The following is a 26876-nucleotide window of genomic DNA, read 5'->3' on the forward strand; positions in this document are numbered from 1 at the left end:
GATTGTAGTTCAGCAGTCGTTAACTGACGTCGCGATTAGATCGCAGTCGTTTGAATTTTGATGAAGCATTCAGTTCATCACCACCCCCCCCACCCCACTTCCTCCAAAAAACAATAAACCTATTGATCAGCGCGTGTTCATAATGGCCCCGCATTAGTGCGAAGCCGACTTCGCAATTAACAGATTAAGAGAAATTAGATACGCCGATAATTATCGTATTCAGCGATGACCCGGTGAGTTTAATGCGCACGTGGATGAGAGAACGATCCATAAAGATCTAAGAAAGCAAAACTTTATAATTGCAGCTTCATTTATCGAGGACCAGTTAACCCACTTTTTTTTTAATGAATTTGTTTACGAAGTACTTTTCATTCACTCGGATGGACGACTTGCGCTGACATTTTACTGCTGTGTTTCAGGAATTCAGAACGACATCGAATAAAGGGCATCTGATAGATCTGGATCAAGGAAGCCCGTTTGCTATAATCATTAGGCCACTACTAGATCGCCATTGGTTTGATTCTTCCAATGCATCTTCCGTGAGGCAGCAGCAGTAAATAATGAAATCTTTATTTGCCCGAAGATTTTCGATTCTTCCCATGCATTTCTCTCTGTTATTATTATTATTATTATTTCTCCCTGACTGGGGTTCCACCTCGTGAAGGGTATTGCTACCAAGTAAACAGGGTGGTTGTTGTTATGTCTGGTGTTGCTGTTGGTCGAGGAACTCTCTGACTGTCCTACAAGTGTTCAGGATTGCGACTTTCTGGAGTTCCTTGTAGGTGTTCTCTGGGAGACCTATTGCTGCTAGGCTGCTATGTAGAGTCTTTGGTACCATACCGGTGGTTGACACGATGATTAGGATGGTTGATACTTCTTGCATATGCCACATCTCCTTGACTTCATGTCTCAGGTTCGTGTACTTCCTAAATTTTTCCTCATGGGTTTTCTGGCCATTGCTAGTGTTCGGCACCGCTATGTCAATCAGGTAGGTAGCCTTTTCCATCTTGTCCACAAGGGTTATGTCCGGTCTTTTGTGCGGGATGGTCTTATCCGTTATTATGGCGTGGTCCCAATACAGCTTGTGGGTTGGGGTCTCTGGTACTGCCTGGGGTTCTTGTAGTATGGTACACTTTCTTTGATCGACCGGTATTTCCTCACTAGCTACTGTTGTATCATCCTGGCTACCTGGTCGTGTCTATGAGTGTGCTTAGTCTGGGTGATCACCTTGCACCCCGCGATGATGTGTTAGATCGTTTCTGAGGCCAGATGGCATCGTCGACATGTGTCACCTGACATTCCGGGCTCCTTTTCGATGTATTTTCTATAGTTTCTGATGTTGATTACCTGGTCTTGGATGGCCAGCATGAATCCTTCAGTCTCGGGGAAGAGCGTCACGCTTGTGAGCCATGCATTGGAAGCAATGTTATCGATATGATCTTCATGGAGGTCATTGTAGTGTCTTCTTTGCCCATCTTTCTAACTTCGTTTTTTTTTTTTTTTTTTTATTATTATCTTTATTTTTCCTAGAATATACCGGGTTACAACCATTGAATTGGGGGTGTAGATACATATTCTTTTATGCAACAGAGAATAATATTATATACAATTTTACATTATACGTATCACTCGTTACTAAATTATACGTTTCTTGGGCCGTCTGGGCAGGAGGGGTTTCCTCGCTTAGGTTCAGTGGCGTATAACTCTTATTTACCTTCGTTATGGCCTGATGGAGTGGTGCTCTGTTGTTCTCGAAGTAATCCTTCAGGTTAACTATCGTTGTTTTCTGTTGTTCTATCAGATCTATCAGACCCCTTCCTCCCTCTTTACGAGGTATTGTTATTCTCTCCACTGCTGACTTCGGGTGGTGTTGATATCTTCTACGATAGGTTTCGCATGATATCTTCTAGCTCGATGTTAGTCCAATCTATGACCCAGAAGGTATATGTTATTACTGGAGCTGCATAGGTGTTTATGGCTTTAACTGTGTTCCCTCCGTTCAATTTTGCTTTCAGCAGGCTTCTGTGTCTCTGATAGTATTTTTCGGTCAGGCATTTCTTGATTTCCTTGTGCTCTAACTGCTGAGCCTGCATCATCCCTAGGTATTTGCAGGTCTCTCCTTCTGTCATAGCTTCGGTCTCTTTACCAGTCAGCAGCTGGTAGTTTCGGCTAATTTTCCCTGGTGCAGTGTGTGGGTCTTGCATTTGTCTAGACCAAATTCCATCCTGATGTCCTTGCTGAATTCTTCGTTGATCCGGAGTAGTTGTTGGCGTTGCTTCTCGGTTGCCGCATAGAGCTTGATGTCATCCATGTACATCAGGTTGTTGAGGGTGTACAGGTTCTTTCTTCCTTCTTTGAGGTTATATCCACACTTGCTGCCGTTGAGCAGGGTGGACAGCGGGTTGAGTGCTAGACAGAACCACAGTGGGCTCAGAGCATCTCCCTGAAATATTCCTCTTCTAATGGGGATTGGCCTGGCTGTGATGTTCTCGACCTTAATGGTGTACTCCATTTCGCCATTGTTGCTCCTAGGAAGTTTGTCACTATCGGATTGACCTTGTAGATCTTCAGGGTCTCTATTAGCCAGCTATGAGGTATGGAGTCGAAGACCTTGCGGTAATCGATGTAGGCCGCGTATAGGTTGAGGTGCTTCTTGGAGGCTTGCGCCATAACTGCGGCATCTATGGTTAATTGCTTCTTGCATCCTTTGCTCCTCAGTTTCTGCTCTTCGGCCATTATGTTCTGACTCTCTAAGTGGTCTGATATCTTCTTGGTTATGCAGCTGGTCAGGATCTTGTACATCGTTGGGAGGCAGGTGACTGGCCTGTATTTCGCTGGGTTTCTTGTACCTTCGTCATTAAGCTTCAGATATTCAGGATTGTCTCCAGTTGCCTTATCATTCAAGTGAACTGCTCTGCTAGGTGCTTGTGTGAGCTTCTTGTACCAGTAGTTGTGGATGTTCTCAATTCCTGGGGTTCGCCAGTTGTGGGTGTTCCTGATCGACTGTTTTACTTTTCTTCTCGAATCTCCCACTCTCTCATCTCTTGTACGTCCTTCATGTTCTTCCGTTATACTTCTATCCAGGATGCTCTGCTGTTATGTCTTACTTCACTGCTCCAGATGTTTCAACAGAACTCCTCAATTGTCTTCTTCTCGGGTGGTCCGTTTCCTGCTTTCTCATCTTCACCCAGTTTCCTGTAGAAGGCTCTTTGGTCCTCATTGAAGATTCGGTTGTTTATTTTCCTTGGGAGCTCTCTTTTTATCTGCGTAGTCTCTTGCTGAGTGCGAGGAGGTTCTGCGTCAGTGTGGCTAAGTATTCTTCCAAGCATTATTATTGTTGTTGTTGTTGTTAACAGCTACAAAATATCAATTAAACGTGCCTGAAGGTGCAGCTTCAAAGCATTATTACACAGCTTCAAAGCATAAACTTGGAGTATGCATTTCCAAAGTAAAGCGAAAAGTAAATGTACATAAAAAGAACAGGAAATTGAAGTCTACAGGTAAAAATAAAACTAAATAAATAAAATAGGACTGATCCGTTCTATTTAAGTGAACAGGTAGGAGTAAGGTAGAGCACTGGTATTTCTTCACACACATTACACAATCAGTCTTAGAACTTTCAAGAAGAGTCAATTTAAAGGTTCAGGTAACGGATGAGCTTATCAATTTCAGTTGCCTCTTGAAGTGTCCAGGGGTGTCAAATATCTCCAGATTTGCTTTGTTGATTGATCTTGCAGTCCTGTTATAGAAGTTGTAGTATCCATAATTTGTTCTCGCATAGGATGGTTTCTTAAAGCTCTTGTCGGTCCGTTGAAATTCAGGGTACCATTTAACAGCTGGTTAAGAAGGAGTAAGTCGGCTTTATCTCCTCTTTCTTCCAGCGTTTCAAGTCCAAAGAATGCACACCACTCTTGGTAAGATTTCTCATTGTATTCAATGCCACTTTTAAAGCAAACGTACTGTATTGCTCTTTCTTGAATATTTTCAATTTCTAATTTTTGGTAAGCTGCATGTGGGGACCAGACCTGTGAGGCAAATTCTAGGGCTGGCCTAACATAGATTTTGTTGAGAAAGACGAGAAGTGCCAACTGATTGAAGTCTCGGTTAATTCTTTTAAAGAAACCTAGTTTTTTGCTAGGTGCCTTCGCAATGTTTGAGACATGGACATCAAAGGAAAATGATTCTTGAATAAAGATTGGGCTTTCGATGAAGCCCAAGTATTTTTTGTAGTCTTGTTTTAATGGCTGTACTAATTTTTTTGATTGTCTTGTTGTTGATACAATAAGAAAAATTGAGTTTGTTTTTTCTGTGTGCTTTGGCAAAGCTCATCAGCTCACACTTATTTTCATTGACTACCATTTTTTTCTCCTTCAGCCACTGAATGACTCGTTGAAGAGCTTCGTTTAGGACGATGCAGTCATTGGTACTGCGAATTGCTTTATAAATTTTTATGTCGTCTGCAAATATGTTGATTTTGATTTGGTAGTCTCCAAGGATACTTGGCAGGTCGTTGATGTAGATAAGAAATAATAGCGGGCCTAAGGATGAATCCTGTGGAACACCAATTTCAGGCTTAAAAGGATATGAGATTTTACCTTTAAATGTCACGGACATTTCTCTACCTTCCAAGTAGTTTTCAATCCAGTTTAGTGCCTGTTCTCTGAGACCATAGTGATGCAGTTTATTGATTAGTCTCTGATGAACTACCTTGTCGAAGGCTTTTCTTAAATCAAGGAAGATGGAGTCGACTTGCTTTCCTTCGTCAAGCGCCTGAGATATATTCGAAACAAACGAAATCATATCTGTGCAGGTGGAACGACCCTTGATAAATCCGTGAGAGTAATCTGACAAATTAAGTTTCATAAAGTTAAATAGCTGCTTCATTACAATGGATTCAATTATCTTTGAGAGTGTATTTAATTGACAAACTGGACTGTAGTTGTTGGGTGAAGATGGGTCTCCTTTTTTATAAATAGGGGTAACAAAGGCCTTTTTCGGTTGAGCTGAATAGATTCCTCTCTCAAACCAATTTTATTAAGTGAAGTAAGGGCTTTATAAGTGTAGTTCCACATTTTTTCCATAAGACAGTAGGGATGCCGTCCGGGCCTCGTGTGAGGTCCTTTTTCATACTATGGATTGTGCTCAATAATTCTGCTTGGTTTATTTCAAATACTGTTAGGGTATCAATGTAGTCGAGAGGAAAATTTTCGTTACCTTCCATCCCGTCATCTGCTCTATCTGTTTTGTAAATTTCTTCAAAGCTGCTAGCAAGGTAGTTCGCCTCAGACAATGATGACAAATCATTGGGAATATCTAGCGTGTTTACAGCCGCATTTTGGTTTTTTTGCTTTGAAATAGCTGAATATAGGCTTCATGTCTTTTGCCTCGAAGACTCTTTTTTCGACAAAGCACAGGTATTTGTTGTAGTCCTGTTTTAATGTCATCTTATCCTGTCTTCTTAAGGAAGAATACTTATTGTAAAGGTATATTTCCTTATTTATCTTAATTTACCATGCATTTTTCTTTTTTGCCAGTAGGGACTTTAGTTCCTTAGAGAACCAGTGTGGGTAATTTGTATCAGGAACACTATAGCATGGAACAAGATTGTTAGTTACTTCATTAATGATTTGGTAAAAGCAGTCCAGTGCTTCTTGAGGATCATTGATTTTTAATAGTAATTCTCAATTACAGTTTCTAAGCGCATAATTCATATCAGGCCATTTCACTTTATTGAAATTGAGCTTCTGTTTTCGCTCTAAATCCGTATCTTTAAATGATCTTTTCTTTATAGAAAAGGCCACGGGAATGGGATCTGATTTGAAAAGATTAGTTGGCTTAAAGACCACCAAAGGAAAGTTGGTGACCACTAAATCCAAGTAGTTTTCATTTCTAGTTGGAAATTCACAGATCTGATTCAGATTTAAAGAGATGAAATCTACCTTTAAGTGTCCAAATATTAGTTGGATTGGCATTACATCCATTGTAGGCATGTAGCATATTAAAGTCCCCTAAAACAATTAAATGGTCTATTCCCAGATGTTGATCAAGAATTTGGTCGATACTGTTCTCAAATTCCATTATAAGAGAGTTATCTACAGGTGGTGGAAGATAGACAAGCGTAACATGGAGGTATAAGTAAGTGTAACTGTAGGTATAAGAATCTGTAACGAAGTTATGGTGGAATAATCATTCGGTTGTTCCGATTGGTGCAGAAAGCAACTCGTATATAACGCGCCAGTGTTTATGTTTGTGTGTGCAAATTAAGAGCCAAGAAAACTAAGGCCACGAGGCGCATTATACTGATTCCATCTTTCCGAGTGACAGCGATTCCTTGACTGCTGATCAATAACCTATTAGTACCAGGAACGAGGAACGTGCAACCGATCACACTGAAGAGGCTTTTTACTGAACGAACCACCTACACTAGCTACATTTAACAACTGTCTCGAGTCTGGATACTTTCCTAAAATCTGGAAGGAGCCTAATATAAACCTTATTATCAAAGGTCCTGAAAAACCTACAGAAATTCCTAACTCCTCTAGACCAATTGCCTTGCTTCCTGACCTCTCTAAACTGCTTGAAGGGTTTCTTCACACTCGGATGGGAAGACACTGCACAGAATCAAACCTGGCATCCTCCCGCCAATTCGGATCCCAACGCGGAACTGGTACGGAAGATGCTCTTCAGTACCTCATCTCTACGGCAAAAAAACAGTCCTGTGAAATATTCCCTGGCAATTACACTGGATTTTGATCGCCTGTGGTGATCGCAGCGCCCATTAACATCAAGTGCGTGAACTCCGCCGAGTAATGGCTCCTTCGTTGGATTATGCAAAAACGTCGTCGTTCTCACCTTTGCTGACCTCCCTTGTTCTGCAAGTTGTCTTCCTCTCTCTCTGGCCTTCAGTGGGCACACAGGCCAGGGGTGATTCCCACTTCTTCCTTCCCACCTCTTCTTTCCTCATCCTCCTCCTTGACGTAGCCGAGTGGTCAGGTGCGTGTTCGCTATAGCACGCGCTCTTTGAATGGACCGGGACTCCAGCACGTGACTGCTAAATACGATTAACATTTGTATTGATTATTTATTGTAAACTCCACTGACCTGGAAGGTGTGCCGGAGTATTAGCAAGAACATTTTTTTGCCTACTTTTACTTTTTTCCCAACTCTCTTCCCCTTTTTTTTTTTTTTTTTTACTTGGTCTCTGTCCAGAAAGCTCACGCGACCCTAGTGGAAACCAGCCAGAGTATGATAGGCAGCCTGGCTCACCTCCCAGTGGTGGTGGCGGACAACATACGGTCCCACTAGGAGGCTCTGTGGCCAAGCAGCCAAAGACACAACAACAACAACAACAGAACCAGACACTACACTTTTTTCTGGCTTTTGCAGTACACTGAAAGGACAGAATTCGTGGGATACCTGGTTCCTGGACAACGCCACCGCTTGGCAGGTATATAGGTACACTGCATAGTGGGTGCCCGACGCATGAGTCAGTCTATCGCGGAGGTTTTACAGAAATTGCACTATCCCCGTTCGACAGTATCAATAATGTATCTGGAATACGCCATTTCTGGAATAAAATCTCATCATTGATAGCGCTGGGGGCGGAGAAAGGTGGTGGATGAAAGTCGCCGTCGACGGCTGTCTCGCATTGTTTCAGCCAACCGGAGTGCGACAAATCACATCATGTCCCCATCAGGCGATCATTAGCCGCAATAGGTTATGGGAACCGCCAACCCACCACAGTCCCATTGCTAAGACCACGACAGAGGACTCTGTGCCTCAACTGGGCGAAAGAACTGGACCTTGTATGGTTGGATGATTTCCAGTTAATTCGAGCGAACGGGAGGATGCGTATCTGGCTGAAACTGCACGAAGCTATGCACTCGTCATGTCAACAAGGAACTGTTCAGGCAAGTGGACGCTAGGTATGGTCTGGGGCGTGTTCAACTGGCACACGTTGAGACCTCTGGTACGTCTAGACGCATCTTTGAATACTGTGAACACTGGTTACGCGTCCATCCTTGCCATCCTTGCAGACTATCTGCATCCCTTCATGGTCATCGTGCACCCACAGGGCAATGGACTCTTCCAGCAGGACAATGAGCCTCCCCAGAGAGCTGTGGTGACTAGAACATGGTTCGAGAGCATTCCGCAGGTTTTCCTTCTATGGAATGGCCTTCCCTTTCACTGGACATGATCACTGCGGAGCATCTTTGGGACGCTGTGGAAAGGTCCGTTCGAGCTCTGGATCCTCCCCTCCCAGGAATGCGAGGGAATTACGGACAGCGGTGCAGCAAGCATAGATGGAAATACCTATGGAACGAAAGCGTTCCACAGGTCTTTCCTGTGGAACGAAATCCTGTGGAAGAAATCACTCTGGTGACAATGGAGGATGAAGTAATATTTCAAATCCAATCGTCTGCATCCTCCTGGAAATAGCAGACGAGACCTGGAATTCTCACTTTGAAAATCACACCGGTGAATAGCGAATTCCAACGTCTGCAGATTTTTGTTGACCGTTGACCTTACAAAACTGTCATCACGAGAGATTCTACTTTTACTCTAAAGAAACGAATTAGGAGTAGCAACTGAATCTTCGTGCACACGCTCATTGTTTGCTAAGTGATTGTAAGGAATGTTGAATAAGTAATTATTCTTTTACAATATAGCCCAAATTTATTCACGTTGCTTCGACCTCGTTTATTCACGGATCAAAGACTTGGAAGGAATCGCAACAATGGCTGCCCAGCAACTAAACAGACAGAACAATACTGAGAGACAACAGACCTAACTGCAATTCAATTCTAGTGGCATCCAACAATAGGACGCGTGCAACAAATGAAAATAAGAACAGCAAATGATATGAACCTTCTTGAATGATGAGATGAGGTGACCAATTCAAAAGACACACAACAAAACGCACATTAGACGAAAAAATACACAAAGGGATGCAAAAAATGTAGAGAAAAACACTTGTTAGACAAGAAAGCGGAAAGAGTAGTCACATGTGGACTGCATTTTTCCCATAATTGGAGGGATAGGGGTTGCATGGATGGCAGAAAGGTAACTCAGGCCATGAGGTATCACTGCGTGTCTCTGATGCGTTTTAAGACTGGTTTGCGACACGAAATAATCCTGAAAAAGAAATCGGTCATAATAATCATTACGATCAAAAATACTGTAATTGTTTTAATTTCCACCAGACGGAGCTAATGTAGGTCATTTCTTTAGAATCTGCAGAAAATACTCAGGGAAGTAAAAGAAGACGTCGTTCCACAATCTTCCCATTTGAGGATTAAATCCGTGTTTATTTTTGCTTTGTTTTCCGCACTGGTTAAAGCGGGGGTTGTGTTCGAGTGTCTAATCCTCGAGACACGACGTGCGCCGTCAATCAGAACGAAATCTGCTTCATTTACTTTCACTGTTAATACCGAACTCCGTCGTTCGCTGGCGGGAGATCAACCCTTTCAATCATTCTTATCGCGTGCTCTCCCCCCCTCCCTTTTTTTTCTCTCTTTGCCGCTGTCCCACACCAACTGAGACCTTCTCCTCGTACTCATCTTGCTTTTGCCCTTTGCTCCACGGATATTTCTTTCCAACGTAGTCCACAGTGGCTTCGTATCGAGATCGCAAACTCCATTAAAACTTACCTCCGTCAAGAGGCTTTTGGGAACCCGTTTCCATGGGAACGATTTTTAAGCAACGTTACTTAACTGCCGGTACTTAACGAAACTGTTGCTAGAAATCAACGCGATGGAATAAACAAATTCTATTCAAAGCTCACGTTATGCAATCAGAATGATGTTATTAAGCGACAGTCAAGTCTGTATCTTTCGTTTATTTAAAAAACAAACGCAATATTCTAATGTGTCCAGCGCGCAGATGTTGCGGTGTCCTGTGTAGGTAGTGAGAAGGGCATTGAAGAAGTTTATAGAAAGATCGCTCAGAGAACATCCCTCTTGATGAGTCCATGTTGGTGAGTGTCATCCTGAGTCGGAGGTGCTGGTTCTGACTGCTTCTGTTTCTTGTTTTTGGGAATGAGATGGCATCTTTAACGGAAAGGGAGGATCAATCCGGCGAATCTTGAGAAAGTGTGGACGAATTTATTCTGAGAACAGTGAACTTCCAGGAGGTCAGGCTAGTAAAATAGATTTCCAGAGGGTGAACCGGTTCCCTCCCAAACAGCTCAGCCATTGCAGAATCCAAATATTCCACCGTTAGAAATATGTTGCGATGCTGCAGAGGACCAGATTTCGGGAGCATATGAAGGTTTAGGAGCAAGACATCTTTCGATGCATTTATTGACTGACTATTGTGATAGCCCACAGGTTCTTGGCAGATGTCCCAGAATGCAGCATATGTCTTTTTCTTGGTGTTTAAGAAATGTTCTTTGAAATTTAGGTTTTCATACCATCTTCAGGTTAGATTGGTTACCTAATTCATTCTGATTAAATCAATTAGGTTAGGTTCCTTAGATTTGGCTTCTTAATCTTGACATTGATTATAATCGATACAAAGCCTAAGCTAAAAATTATCAATTGAAGTTGACTAAGATAAGATTGATTGCATCGAATGAACTCGATTTAGTTTAAAACATCAGTGCCGGAATAAAAGGGAAATGGACAAATATACACACTCAATTAACCGATATTCAAATGTGGGTTGATTAACCAATCTGGCACGTTATCAATCAAAGTGATTGATAACGCGCATGTGATCAGGAAGCTACTGAATCAATACGGAGCAACAGACTGACGAGCAACATGACAAGCCCCCGGTTAGTTTTCCTGGAAGAAAACACAAAGGATGCCATTACTGCGCTGGTATTTTCATTTTACACATCCGCCAGAGGGAGAGTCTCCCGCGTGCACACATACAGAGCTCTAGAAAGCGAAACGTATAGTGAAGTGATTAAGGAAGAGAGGGAAAAAAAGAGACATCGGCCTAACACAATGGTCCATCTTCTTTTCGTTTTCATTCATTCCTCGGAACAATTTAGAAGCATCTCTCAGGCACCTTCATGCACGCGCTGCGCTTCCGTGCGAGGCAGTTTAGCTTTTCCTAACGACCCATTTCTGTTGCTTTTGAGATCCGTCCGTACGATAAGCGGCCAAGATATTGCAATTTCTCTCCGTAGTGTTGCTTCTAATTGTGACTTCCGTGTCTCTGTGGAAGCCTTTCTATGATATTTGGGTCATTCTTCTCACATTGACGTGTCACGCTCTTCTCTTCTTCCCCCATTTCCATCCCATCTCTATTTGTCTGGGCAGCATCGCTTACACAACCTAATAGTTTACAAAACTATCGCTCCAGAACTAAGTGAAAGTTGTGAACGATGTCAGTTGGTGTCATTTCCCACATTGTTGTTTTTCCATAACCTTGTACCCAGAGCCTCAGCCAAATATGCAGCCCGAAAAATGCATCCCCTTCAATATATAACCAAAATACAACATATTTAGGCCTAACGAGAGCTTTCTGTTAGTGGTTAATGTATTATTAATTAGGCAGTATTTTGTCCTTTTTACACTCTATAAATGCATAATTCTAGTCCTAGAGTGGTTTTCTTCTAAATGAGTCGACCGCTACATACAAGACTTTGATATCAATAGCTGACAACCCGAAATTAGTACGTAAGGATAATTTATGATATTATGAGTACAGAACTTAACCAAAGACCGCAAAATAATTGTTGGCGCTGAGTACAGAACTTAACCAAACGACAGTAAAATTATTGTTGGCGCTGAGCCAAGTAATTGTTAGCATGCGTACAAGTATAAATGTAATATCCATGCGTTCTTTCGTGCTTCTTGGGGCCTTGTCTATAAAGGGCTACCCCGCTGACTAAGACAATTTTATCAGAACGTTCCAATTAACATTTTTTGCGGTTGTCAAGACAAAAAAAAAAAAAAAAAAAGTTAGGTATTCATTTCAGATTGCAAAATAAACAAGAGGTTAATTAACCTCACTTAATTTAGGTTAGTTGAACAATTGCCGTTATCTCTCTCTCTCTCTCTCTCTTTGAAATATCAAAGACTGATAAAATCCATTTGGTAAGCCTAAAATTTTTTTATGGATTTTTTATAAATATGCTGAATTTTTAATGTATTATAAATTTTGTTTAAACGGTTTAATTACTATTTTATTTTTAATTCTGCAAACATCCTGCTCCCCTCTATGAATATCCTATCTTATCAACAGTATCTAAATAGTAAATTAATTTATGATTCTCGCGTGCCTTCGAACAACATCGTTGCATTTCTGACTGCGTGAACGATGGCAGAATGAAGTATGTACAATTGGCAGTGGTGTTCGTATATTTTGTTTGCAGATAAATAAATTAAAGCCGACAGAAAGAGGGCGCAGCCAGCTCACAGTGGTCTTGTCGTCTGTGCCTCTTCCCTTTCCTACGAGTGAAAAGTATTATCTTGACAACCAGAAAAATATGTATTGACCACTGAAATCCTCCGGAGGCTATACCGGTGCGTGACAAGTGATCTAGTTGTCCTCAACCCTCTGCCGCTTTCTTTATGAGGTCGAAGAAATGTTTCCGAGATCTGTTGCACTGACGTGTCATCGCTTCGAGTCGTATCGCCTCCCCCCCTCCTTTTGCTGTCACTTTTTCTGACAGTTGTGGCTGGCAAGTGGGAACTTCTGGCTTTCGCTTCTTTTGCTCTGATCCCGAGTGATGTTTTTGTCATATATGAGTCTTTCGGGGTGAAAAACCTAATCCTTCAGTCAGTTTAATCATGTGGAAAATTGTTTATTAAATTTTAATGTACGCTTTCCTCTATTTGCATGTATCGGTTTAACGGAGTATGCATTTGCATTTTTTGTAATCTGTATTTGTGTTTAAATTTAACTCCGAGATGTACGTATATAATTAGTTAACTTCGAGTTCTTTTTTCCCTTTTGGATTCAGGAAGAAAATAGTGGGAAAGTGACTGAAGGGTGTTGATTATTAACATGTTCTACGAGGATGTCTTAGTTGATGATCCATCTGATATGGTTACTTCCTAATTAGAACAGTTGCAACTAATTCTTACCACTGTCCTTTTCACATACATACACACTGGCCAAAAATATACGATCCTTCGTATTAAGACAGTCACAGCAGAAAAAATGCGAATAAATGCAAATTGGTGCAAATAAAGCTGTGACTTGAAGTGATGACTTGTTGCTTCGTTGAGTTAAAGACTGCACAGGCTGTTCGATTGCAGTTACCTGAACCCAGAATGGGGGAAAACGTGTGATCTATCAGACTTTGAATAAAGTCTTATCATGGGTAAGCAGGAGCCACTATTCAAGAAACGAAATACATAATTGGTTTCTCAAAAGTATCCATCTGAAAGGTTTTTAATGAGTGCAAAGCAGGCGGTGCTTCCGCATCTCAGAGGATAAATGTGGCCGAAAAACAATACTTCAAGAGAGAAGCCGTCGTGCTCTAAGGAGGACTGTACAGAAAAATAGGACATGCAGTGTGCAGCAAGTAATATCTGGATTCAACCATGCTCATAACTGTCCTATTTCTACGCTTACCAGGGAATTGAATAAATCGGGTATTGCCAGTCGCCTGCTATTCGGAAACTTAATAATGTTATTCAGAGAAAAAACAGAAAAATCCGTGCAGTGGTGCCGAGAACGTCGTTATTTGACAGTGGAATGATGGAAGAAACTCATGTGGTCAGACGAATCACAAACAAAATACTTTGTTTTGCACTGATGGTTGGCAGAGAGTGTGGCGAAAGCCTGCCTCAAAAGCGAAGGACCCTGTTCGCTTTGTTAACACAACTGAAGCATCTGAAGTGGCATAATGGTATGGGGAATGTTTTGATGGCTCTCCGTTCAAGTACACATTGGCTATATTCATAGACTTCGAAGGTGCCTTTGATTCCCTTTGGTGGGACAGCGCACTCGAACGTCTGCGTTCTGCAGAATGCCCTAAACAGTTATATTTTCTTGTCAAGAGCTACTTTACAAACCGACTCGTCACAGTCAGATCCAAGCATAACCAGATTATACGTCAAATTTCTAGAGGGTGTCCTCAGGGATCCATCTTAGGAACATTATTCTGGAACGTAGTGTTACAGGACTGGATAAAGAGAACATTTGAAAATGCCAAGATAATGGCTTACGACGATGATCTAACAGTACTTCTTAGGGTAAACTCAAGATCTGCCTTGGAAGCATCAGCTAGAATAGTCCTAGAAGACCTACAGATTTGGACCATGAAAATAAATTGAAGATAAGTGCTTCCAAGACAAAGATCATGGTTCTTGGGGGTAAACTTGCGGCGTCCACCTACGTGTAAAATTGGTAATACTCAAATCCCTATAGTAGTAGTAGTAGTAGTAGTGGCACATGATGCAAGAAAGCAAGTGTAGGAGCTTATGCAGCATCAGCCAAAAAAAAAAAAAAAAAAAATCACACCATTCCCTCCAAATGCCTGTCCAGTTCCTCCTTAAATTTATTTAACTTATCAACTTCCACAACGACAGATGGAAGTTTGTTCCAGCAATTAACCACCCGCTGGCTAAAGGCAAATTTCCGCACATCTATTCTACATCTGTCCTTTCTTAATTTGAACTTATGTCCCCGTAGGTTGGTAATCTGAACAAGTGGAAGGATCCCATCAGAATTCAGCGTGCTCAACCCATTCAAGGCCTTATAGACCTCAATTAGATCACCGCGCAGGTGCCTAGTCTCCAGCCACTGCAATTTGCAGAACTTAAGCCTCTCTTGGTAAGAGAATCCCTTCATTCCCCTCACCAATCGTGTTGCTCTTCTCTGTACACGCTCAAGCAAATCTACATTCTTCCTAAAATGAGGCCTCCAGACCTGTACGCAGTACTCAAGGCGTGGCCTGACCATTGCCTTATACAGAGGGACAATCACCTCCTTTTCCCTGCTAGCAAAATTCCTATATATCATTGACAAAACCCCATGACCCGCCCTAGCAGCCTGTCTGCACTGCTCAGAAAACTTCATATCTGACTGCACAATTACTCCCAGGTCTTTTTCATTTTCTACCACCTTAAGTGTAGTACCACACAGTTGGTACGTTTCTCTGGGGTTACTTCTACCCATATGCAGTACTTTGCATTTGTGAAGGTTGAACTTCAGTTGCCACTTCTTAGCCCATCTGCCCAAATTATCTAGATCCTGTTGCAGTAGCACACTGCCATCACTGTCATTAACAACCCTGCCAACCTTTGTGTCATCTGCAAACTTCGACATTAAGCCTGATATACCTTCATCAATATCATTGATAAATACACAAAACAACAGTGGACCCAACACCGAACCCTGTGGGACTCCACTAATAACATTAGTCCACGAAGAGCAGCACCCATTGATTACCACCCTCTGTCTTCTCCCACTTAACCATCCTTTTATCCATTGTAGCAACTTACCCTTAATACCATTCTGCTCCAATTTGTACAGTAGTCTTCCATGCGCAACAGTGTCAAAAGCTTTCCTGAAATCCAAGTATATGATATCAAAATTATTTTTTGCATCCAGTTCCTTTGTGACCACATCATAATAACCCATCATATTTGTCAGACAAGACTTTCCCTTGTCTTTTAGTCACGGAAACTAAATTGCTGGGTGTTATTATTGACCATAAATTGAATTTTGGGTCACATTTCTCAAGCCTTGGTGCAAAATTTAAACGCTTTGCCAATGCTGTAGTTAGAGTTTCTCGAAATGAATGGGCCTCTCCAGACGATCCTTGAGGCTCTGCTATACAGCTGTGTTTGTCCTTGTAGTGGCCTATGCTGCAGGCGCATGGTTCCATAGGGTGAAAATTGTAAATTTCAAAGCTAAATTGATGAACCTTCAGAGAATAATGTTACTAAGTGTTCTGAAAGCCTGCCACACAGTCTCAACGTCCGCACTTCAGGTCCTGGCGAGTTTTCTGCCTTGCGACTTACACGTGATCTACAGAGGATTGACCTACAAACTAAAACGTAAAATTCCCTGAGAACTCTTTGGACTCACAATTAATTTAGACTCGGATGTCAAACATGAACGTAAAAGAATTTGGAATGAACTAATAACCTTTTGGCAGTCGAGATGGGACACTTCATCAGTTGGCTGTGTTACGAGAAAATTCTTCCCCGAGGCTTACACATTAATGAACAAGAAGATGAATGTTTGGTTCAGTATGGATATGTTTACTTCATACTTGCTCACTGGTGACGGTTCGATGAACATGAAATTATATAAATTTAGGTTGTTAACAACAGATCTATATCAGTGTGGAGAGGTTGAAGACTGGCAACATGTACTGTATTCATGCCCAAACTATACGGATTCTAGGGCCAGGCTTAGAAAAGCAGTGCCTAATCTTTCCACTGGTCAAGAGTCAGTGTTGGTGCAGGATGATGATAATTACCGAGCGCTGCAGTCTTTTGCAAAAGAAGCTTTTATGAGAAGACTTGTACAGTCTCAGATGACAGCAGTTATTCACGCCTCTGGCCCGAACCCAACTTGGCATTCAATTTGATGTTTACGACGAACTGTCTGGCTGTGTCCTCACCAGTTTATAAAACAATAAATAGATTTTGCTGTAGATGAATAAATCTCAACTTTTTTTTTTTCAATTCGTGGCGTATTAAATAAAGAGGGGCGAGAGAGAATTTCTCTCTCTCTCTCTCTTTTTTTTAATACACCACGGGAACCTCTTCTTTTTTTTTAATACGCCGCGGGAAACCCTTCCCCCTTTTTTTCCCTCTGGAGTGGGCCCCCACAGGAATCTGACCCACCTTTAACATCAGGTGAGTCAGAGTCTCGAACTGAGACATCACGAGCACTATTGGGACTGGCCCACAGTCCCGTGGTGTGGACGAGTACTCAGAATCATCTGTCCAGGTGACTGATGCTTCTGGGTAGCAAAGAGGCCAGAACAGAACAACAGAACACACACATAATACATACAAACCTACGTCACACACATATCTGGGCCTATTTGTAGTAATACTGTTCTTCACAGAGATACGAGGCGGAGATGAACTGATGTTCAAGGAGCCGCCCTTTACAAAAACACATATCCACACGTTGACACGGGCTGGGTCCGTTGATACCGGTGGAAAGCCGAATGTCATACGGGCAGTAACTGAATTTTGTATCAGATCTATTTGCATCCTGCAATGTTACACTTTTATCCCGAAGGTGATTGCCAGTTTATGGATGAGAATGAACAGCGCATCGTGCCACAATCGTGCAAGAATGGTTCGGAGAAGAGAACATGATACTGATTTTCACCATCTTCCTGGGTCCCCATATTCACCTGATGTCCATCCTATTGAGAATGTGTGGGATATGCTGGAGAGAGAGCAATTTGGCAACGAACTCCTCTTCCTTCAACTTTATAGCAGTTACGCGAAATTCTGCTGAAAGAAAACGCACTAAATACACCTTATAGAATCCATGCCACACCTCACGCTTACTCTTATTCGAAACTGAATAAAGGTTCGTATTTTTTTGGCGAGTACGTGTGTATATATATCAACCACATTGGTCCATTTGATGTATATGGTAAAACTATCAATAATCCTGAGCTGGTTGCTGACAAGATAAATAAGTATTTTCCATCCGTATTCGCGAGAAGAGTTTTAGAAGAATTTAAGGAGTCCGTCTAATACTAACTGGGAGTTAGTATTAGATGATTTTATGGTAACTGGTAACTTAAAAAGAGGTTAGTAGAGAAATTATTGCAATTAAGAGTGAACAAGGTAACAGGAGCCGATAGAACTGTCCAATTATAATAATTACAATTATTACGAAGCAGCAAAAGAAGTCATAAAACCTTTAGCTTATTGTATTAAGGACTTCCTTGGATAAAGGAGAAGGCCCTATATATTGGAGATGGCTAAACGTTTTCCCTATTCATAAAGGTGAAATGAGTAATGTGATCGTAAGTTTGATCTCTGAACCAGGAAAGATTATGGAGTGGTTAGTTAATGATGTGATACAAAATCACCTGCGCAAAAATGAAATTATACAGAGTATATGTAGGAAGAACCTTATTAAGGAAGATCGTGTCTAACTACTCTAATTAGCTACTATGAGGACGTCAGTAAAGAATTGGTTACAAGATTTCGGCGTCATTCACTTAGATTTCAGTAAAGTTTTTGATACTTTTCCACATGAACGATTATTGTATAAATTGAGGGAAATTAAACACTTGAGAAAAGTTATTACTACCGGTAAAAGGACAGTTTAGCAGGAGACAAGGAATAGACATAAATGGCTACTGCTCATGGAATAATGTTATGATGGCAATAAATGGAATCTATCACAAACAGAAGTCCCACAAAGTTGGGTGCTAAGCCTCTTACTGTTTCTAATATTAATTAATGGTGTTTATGTAGGTATTTCAACTTTAATATCTAAGTTCGTTGATAACACAAAGGTGGATAATACAAAGGTGGGTGGATATGCTACTTCAACGAAAGATAAACCATTCCGATGGGTAGAAAAGTGGCAATTGAGGTTTAATATTGATAAATACAAAGTACCTCTTGTGGGTAGCACCAATCCAAAAATTGAGCGACACCAAGGGAAAGGTAGTCGATAGCGATGAAGCATTGGGATGGCTATACGATGCATGAAGTTTTCTGTTGGAATAAACTCTTTTCTACTCTTTTTGGAGAAGTTTTCGCGGTAGCACGGTGGCTATAATCATCGTTCTTCCCACAACGCTTGCAAAAGCACTGGTTCTAATCCCGTCAAAGACGTGCGGAACTTTTGTGGGCTTTTTTTTTTTTTTTTTTTTTTGTGGTGAGCTAGTCAGTCTCGGGCGAGGATAGCAAGGATTTTTCCCCAGAAATGACTATATATTGTTAGCAGGAAAGTCAGAGTTCGAAAAATTGTGGCCAAAGTCTGGTTTTAAATGAGTCGCAGCTTATTTCTTATTTAAAGCAGGATTATTTAGAAACGTTTCTGTTAAAATAATAGGTAGGTCATGTAGGTAACAAAACGGTTTATATCAAAAAAGGGTGTGAAATTATTATAACTTGTTTGTAATAAGTACCGAAATGCGGAAGTTCGTTAAATGGAAGTACTTTAAATGAAGTAAAAATGTAAATACTGCCACGAATGTACTATATATATAAATTTTAAAGCATGTCCACATAACAAAAATATTAAAAATGTAATTTACCGATTATGAAAGCTATTTTTGTGAATCTCAGAAAGAAGTCTGAAGTGGCCTTTTCACGTTCTAGTTAAACCTGACCTGTGGTTAAAAACTGTGATTATTTATTTTACACTCCGCTGAACATTCGTTAAGCGGAGAGAAAATGCGAAATAGAATGCATTAACCATTAAATAAAAGTATCATTTAGTTATATTTGCATATATAAATGTACAACATGTGTCCCTTAATTCGTCGATGAATTAGCGAGCAAATATTTGTTACAAAATATTTATCCATTTAGTCTCCACTAAGAGATCGTTTGACTGACTGCATCTCACGAAAAAAGTTAATGACTCTTTTAATCACTTCAGTAAACAAATCCGAGTCCAAGTGGATTTGATTTTTTTTTTACATTTTAATGTATGTTTTTAATTTTACCGAAAATAAATTCACAAATTAATGAAAGAAGTATGATGGGTGTAAGTACGTTAAGAAGTTTTCACAATACGCGCTGTCCAATTTATAAAATCCCCTTTATATATTACTAAAGCGCTGCGCATCCCAAGTAAAATGTCACGGGGAGAAAGAAAGAATCGCGAAGAGCATGCTTTACAAAGTTTAGATAAGGGAAGCAATTAAAAGCTGTCTTGATGATACAATGGACAGAAAGAAAGGGTAGGAAAGTGCACGAGGGAAATAACTTAGTGAACGTTGGAGAAGCGGATGAATGAAAGTTAAATTAGGAGTCAAAAGGCGCCTTGGGGAGAGCAGCAGCTTAAGGGAAGATGTGTACAAGAGTGGAGATGACGAAGAGAAAGAGAGAGAGAGAGAGAGAGAGATGACAATGACAAATGAGTCAACTTGGAGGGAAAGCGAAGGCGTGGAAGGAAATGAAAGATAGGCTCAGAACAAGTAGAAGGAAGAAGGAAAGAAGGCTGCTTATAACACCATAGACACATCTGACTACTAAAGGAGTGTGTTGATATTTTTTTACGTGGGGTATTAGAGTAATGACCTTGCAGGTCACATGTGTCCTACTTGAACAGCGAAAGCTCAGAAGTGTTACGCAACCTGAGACCATATGTCGATAAGTTACGTCCCTCAGAAAAGCTACGTGACGACCTCATTATGTTAAAATAAAAAAATACCACAATATTTCGAACAGTCTCAAAAACCTTGTGTGGGAAGAAGTCTACTTTCTCTTTAAAGAAAAAAACACACATTCGGGGGAATAATACGAGACCTCTCACCCCTCTTCCCACCAATCAAAAGTTTATTCATGGCCGCTGAGTTACCTAGAATTTAGTAATCAGTGTAGATGTTGTAACTACCAGTGAGTGATCAGTTATAGAGGTTAGACCTAGGTGTATACTAGAGTATATACATCGTTAAAAACGTTGACAACCTTTACTCAGTGTCAGTGTAAGTTAGGAGATATCCTAACCTAAACTTTACTCCCTGTACTTCCTCATATCCAATTTCCCTCCATTCCACGAGCGTTAAAAGTCTTCCACATACTCCGCAGACCTTCACGTGACTGGGAGAAAGTAATCAGAAGAATCAAAATGGATAGCGAAAAACGATTCCCTTCGTTGCTTTCTAATGAACAGACTGAAGGAGCAGTCTTTTTGGCATTACAAGCGGAAAAGGCTGCTCTCCATTTATATTTCTCACGCGTAAAATTTTCCAACCTCCATGAAACACCACCCTTTTTCGGCGAGATGAGCAGTTTGCTATCGAAGACAAAATACAGACGAATCCCCCAAAGAAAATTTATTTTTCTTCCTATCGCTCATCACATAAACAATTTCCATCCATTTTGGTAGAAATTGTTCAGGCCATTTTCGTAATTCTGAGACATGTTGGACAGACAGAATAATTCTCATCAAAATCTGAGGTGCTAATTTAGCCCTAAGGAAACCAAAATTAAGAGCAGTTTCTTGTTCCTTGTATCTCCCTTGTCTCCACTGCGGCAGGTCTACAAGGATGGGATTTATTCACTCCAATTCGCGATGCTCCTTTAAAAGTGTCTTAACTCTCCGAATTATTCTTCCTGAAACTGTCACATACAATATGAGAGGAGACTGACTGACGCTGTCATCAGTACCACGATCGTCATCTGTGGAAATGGGATGATGGCAGAACAGTAAGTGCTAACTAAAGAAGAAAATAGAAGATAAAATTAGAAATGTTGTTTTGTAAAATTTCCTTGTATAAAAACAGACAACATTGTGAATTCATTAATAAACAAATTTAGACAAGGTAATACTATCTATATTTAATCCTATATTACTTTACCAAAAGAATTCGAACACTTCTCCGTGAATATTGAGGGCTGTCCAGATCTGAATCCAATCGGGCTCCTTTGAGATGAAGTGGAAGGTCTATTCAAGCAATGGTACAGTAACTCCTTCCTTTACAGCTGGACTTGCGACTGCACTGAAGGAGGAGGAATAGACGCAGATTCTTGCCGCTTTCTGCAAGGAACTAAAGTTTTTGTTGTAGTAGGGTTTCAGGAGCACCAGCAACTAAGGCCATATTGCTCCGTGTATATTGTCTGTAAATTGGTGTGTATTCTCTGGTTGATTTTCTGTTTGCCGAAAGAAAAACTCGAGTTTCTGGAAGAAAAAGCCATTCTACCCTCGCCGGAGACCGATAACTCGGCCACATTGTGAAAAAGGCTCATAAAAATTCCTGCCTTCATCGAAGGGAGTCGAACTCAGGCCTTATCCAACCGGTGTGGGGAGGATGGCAATCCTACCAACTGTGTTACCCAAAAGGGCAGGAACTAAAGGGGTCCACGATGGATTGACACTGTCATTGAGGCCAAAGATGTGGCTACACCTTATTAATCGCTTCATTAAAACCTCAAAACTTGTTTTTCCTAACGTGATAATTTCCCAATAATTTTGGTAGGATGGCATATTTATGAATTAATTATGCATTATTCACTTTATTTTCAGTCTTACAAGGATCTGTCGATAGCGTACTAAATAAGGGATCTAATGACAATGTTTGAATATATTCTAAAACTGTTCGCGCGTGTAGAGCAGAATATGTAATCACCTACATAAAAATTGTTATTGATAACCGATTTGAGCACGTGGCGGTATTGCTATTATGTATAATTAGTTACTAGGATATCCTAACAGGAAACCGGATGAAGGTTTTCTTTTTCAAGGATAGTAATGGCTTGCTGAAGTAGAAAAAAGTTTCTCAATATAGATTTGGTCAATATCAGACGGCAGAGGACAAAAAACATGTCGTAAGATTCCCCGGATGCCTTGGAAACATCGTCCTTGCACGACGAACCGTGTATCCTTCGTGTATGTGCGTCGATCACTTACTGGAAGGTTGAGGGAAGGGTTCTGCTACGCCCAGTGAACCGAGTTAATAAACGGAACAAGCATTTGATTAAGAGCGCGCGAACACACATATACTCCTAAAAACTGGTCTTTGCCAAAAAAAAAGAAAAGAAATCCAGACAATCAAAATTGGGCTGGGCAAGGACATTACAGCAGGAAAATGCCGTAAGCAAAGCGATTAAAAGAGATATTCGTCGTGACTGGATCACTCGGCGAGAAAAATATGCAAACACCGTAATGCTGCGTAACTTTTTGCGGGATTTGTTTTGAACGATCTGTTTTCCCTGGAGAGTAATTCAGTACACAAACTTCCGCACAGCTACAGCCCATTCGTCATCATCTTCTTCTTCTTTGCCTCATTCATTCCCACACTGCCTTAGGATATGCCGACAGCATTGCTCAGATTGGCAGATTATGCAGCGTGCCACCTTGTTGCGGACAAGAATATTGTGTTATAAAGCCGATGTATTCGGAAAAACGCTCTCGAAAGAAACCCCCATGCCCACTGTCTACAATTCCAGAAGAATTTTTTTTTTAAAAATTCACTAAAGTTTTGCTTGTTTAGAATAAACACAGAGGCATCTAAGCCCTTGAAATGTCATTATTTTGTCAGTAAATTGCGTATGTTGTATGGACAGTTTACTTGTTAGTTTCCAGTCCAACAATTCATCCACAAGCATTGAGGTGGTCCCCAGGAGCTTTCAGCAAAACACTTTGGAGAGTCAAATCTGATATGTTCAGATTTGGACCTCAACACCAAATATCAAAAAATATCCTGTTAGCTTCCATAGGATGGACCCCTGGAAAATTTCCTTCATAATGACCAATGCCCTCACTCTGGTAGGGTTGATCTCCCACAGGATGGAAGTATCCTCCATGGCTTTGTTTGTTGTTAAGCGCCAAAGCAACTAAAGTACTAATATACTGTTTCTGTTTATTGCATGTATTTTGCAGTCGCTTTTTCTTGGAGAAAATCCTGAGTTTCCGAGAGGAAAAACTATGCAACCCTCGTCTGAGACCGACTAACTCAGCCAAGGACTGAAAAGTTAAAGTCCATAAAAATTCCCCTCCCCCGCTATTGACGGGATTCGAACCCGGGCCTATTCCGCCCGGTATGGGAAGGACGATGATTATATACACTGTGCTACACGCAAAGGCCATACCACCATGGCAGTCTTCGTGAGTTGTGCAGTGGTTATAATCATCGTAATCCCCACAACGAGTGGAAAAGGGCATGGTTCAATCCCGTCAATGACGTGAAGAACTTTTATGGGTTTTTTTTTTCACTTCGTGGCTGAGTTAGTTGATCTCAGGCATGGAAATCAAAGTTCTCCATCCCACGGAAAACTCGGGATTTTTATCCAGCAAAAGAGGCAACTCGAACATATGCAATTCATGGAAATTGTACACCTGTGTGGATGAGGTTGTTCTCGGGTGGCCCTAATAGGACAGTTTTTATTTCACCATGGCAGAAATTCTCACCCGGCCATAACCCACAAAAAAGTCTGCGAAGCAGCAAGCATCTCGTCATTCTTCGTGGAACTTGCCTCAAGTATCTACAGAAGATATTGCTGTTCAATATCTTTAACCAGCTGCCTGTCGACTGTAAAGGAGTACGTGAGAATAAAGCAATCAGCCCCCAACAAACTCATCACCTGACGTTCAGCCAGTACCATGTGGGTTCGAAGCAAAATTTCGGACTAGGGATGGAAATCTAATGTCCTGTTACAACTCAGTACAGGTGGCAATCAGATCTCCACCGGAACATGACTCTGTTGGACATTGTAACATAAACTGTAGTTTTACAATTTTAATAAATGTGTGTAAACTGTGAATATAAATATGAGGAGTAGCATACATGCAAGCTATATAAATATTGTGTGAACAAATTGTATAAACCATAACATTAATAAAATTTATTTGCAATTTATGTTTCTACAGGAATCCCAATACGTAGTTATTGGGATTCCCGTGGAATTTGGAGTGTGGTTCTCCGTCGAATTACACATATTTCACACTATATTTATGATAAACTGATCTCTTCAGTAGTTTTCATTTTCCACCTTTTAGTTCTGAACTATTCTTGGCTTTTATATATTCTTTTGGATTCCTAATTTCGACTAACCTCTGTCCTCTTACTGTATATCTTTACAGTTTTTATTTCGCTGGTATTACCACTATTTTTAATACATATATATTACAAAAGAACTTCTTTCATTTCACATTAATTAAATTAAGTATTTTTATTAATAAGTATTACTTAGATAAATGTTTCTCCTTGTTATAAACAGTTTTCTTTTTAGCATGCCTTACTGTACTAAACTAAGGATATATTAACGTTACAACCCTCCCGGCATATCTTGCCATCTTGGGGAGAAGTGTACACCTCCATTTGGGGTAAATAAAATATGTATATTGGCAAGTAGGAACATTACTCCATGCGATGATGAGTGTTTCTATTAATTTTCCCACTGAGTGTAAAATAGAATAAAAACACTGGATATATGGCTACAACTGGAAAAATCTATTTCACGCACACAAATGTAGAGAGAGAGAGTTATATAACTATTTATTGACCGATTACAAGGGGTCCTCTGAAATGTGAACTGCAGAAAACGTGTTTCTCAGTAAGTTTATTTCTTCGCCACAGGCACGTATGGCATTTCATCCAGAGTGCGCAGTTGCAAAATTAACGGCGTCCATTAAGGTCATCGAACCAAATGTCCTCTAGAAACCAACGTAATACAAAAACAAGTTCTCAAGATTTGAAGACTTAAATTTCTTTAACCCCAAAACTTTCTATTTTCGATGTTGATGAATGCGTCCTTAGTTCGTTTTATCCGTGGGGGGAGAAGGGGGATTCTTATTGGGAAGCCACACTTCATCAGATACTATAATACAGCGTGGCCAGGTGCCCTGACCGCAATTGAGTGTGCATTTTCCCTCCATTCGAAAGGCAGACGGGTTAAGATGTTCCTGCTTAGGGATTGCTGATACTGCGGCTCCTTCGAAGATGCACCAGTTTATAATTGGACATTTAACAAACGGGAGCTGGTACAGGTACACGAACGTAATAGACAGAAGAGGAAAGTGTTTTGACCGAGCAATCGTACGAATGAACAACAATCTCGAGGTATAAAATAAAAGAACGTGATTGCAATTTGTTTCCTTTTCTGATAGGCGAAGTTGCCATTAAAGGTGGGTTGGAAGGGGGAGGGAGGAAGAAATGGAAAGGAGAAAGGGGAACGTGAGAAAGAAGAAACAAGACAAGGCAAGTTAAGGTAACCTAAAGACGTTGAAAGAGCTGAAAACAGGAGGAGTTTTCATTTAATGAATATTCGCGAAATTTATTTCGCCTTAAATTTCTCTCCCCACCTTCTCAGGTTGTCCAGGAAGAAGCAGAAAGCGTATAAACCAGTCATTAAAACATTGACTCAACTATTTTGCGAGCCCTGAGGCCTCCTCCTCCATGGGCAGAGAATATAAGAGAGTGGGGAGACGATGATACGAGAATTTAAACTCAGTTTTGCGCAATCTCTCTCTTTCTCTGTATACGCGTAACTCTGACGAAATGTTGATGGTTGTTTGAAGTTTCCGTGGACTCCTTTTTGACTTATCACTTAACTATCACAGATAAAATCGCTTTTCAGTGTCCTATTTACGTGGGCACACCTCGCGTGAGACTTTCCGTCATTATGATCTTTTCTTAAGTTTCGGTAGGGAAAGCTTGCACTGCGGGACAGTCTTCTTTAAAGGGGGGTATAACGACAGGATTTTCCACTTCGGTACATTAAGTGTGTCGCTTAAAGATTAAGGAAAAATCTCGTGAGAGATTACGGCAAAGAAAAGGGCTTGGCGTGGAGAACAAGTCAGTGAAATACAAATTCATCGTGACCCTTGACACCTCTGTAACGAATGCAGCTATATTTATGTGCATACTGGATGGGAATGGAGATAATTTTGCTTTCTTTTAACCTGCTTTAACTCTGTCCCGTTATGTTATTTTCTTTACTAACTTCCAGCGTTACTTTTTTCTCAGTTCTCTTCTCTCTTTTCGTGCCAAAACTTATGCAAAGTGTTATTCCATGCCCTCGTTAGTTCTTCTTGTTATTTTTGTCGTGGGGTTTTAGGAGCATCAGCAACTAAGGCCATATTGCTCCGTATATACTGTCAGTAAATTACGTGTCATGTTTTCAGGAATTTACAGACAGTAATTCCGGAAAACCATGCTACCCTCGTCTGAGACCGATTAACTCAGCCACTTTGTGAAAAAGGCCCATAAAAATTCCTCACATCATCGACGAGACTCGAACTCGGGTCTTCCCCCCCCCCGGTGTCAGGAGGACTGCGATTCTCCCAACTGTGCCTCC

At 40.8% G+C, this 26876-nt stretch overlaps 2 protein-coding genes across 3 annotated transcripts in view; both read right to left on the reverse strand.

Moving 5' to 3' along the window:
• LOC150089821 (uncharacterized) overlaps nucleotides 1-26876 on the reverse strand; it is a 256206-nt gene that overhangs the window by 47886 nt on the left and 181444 nt on the right. The window lies entirely within an intron of this gene.
• Nucleotides 20977-26876, reverse strand: part of LOC150089822 (angiotensin-converting enzyme-like) — a 55433-nt gene continuing 49533 nt past the window's right edge. For both annotated transcript variants that reach the window (XM_090389665.1, XM_090389664.1), the window contains one exon: nucleotides 20977-21298. In XM_090389665.1, the coding sequence (XP_090245791.1) occupies nucleotides 21204-21298 (95 nt within the window). In that variant the 3' untranslated portion in view covers nucleotides 20977-21203. The remainder of the gene's footprint in view (nucleotides 21299-26876) is intronic.

Source organism: Mastigoproctus giganteus, chromosome 2, assembly GCF_048544385.1.
Source record: "Mastigoproctus giganteus isolate SK-2022 chromosome 2, ASM4854438v1, whole genome shotgun sequence".
NCBI classification, from domain to species: domain Eukaryota; kingdom Metazoa; phylum Arthropoda; class Arachnida; order Uropygi; family Thelyphonidae; genus Mastigoproctus; species Mastigoproctus giganteus.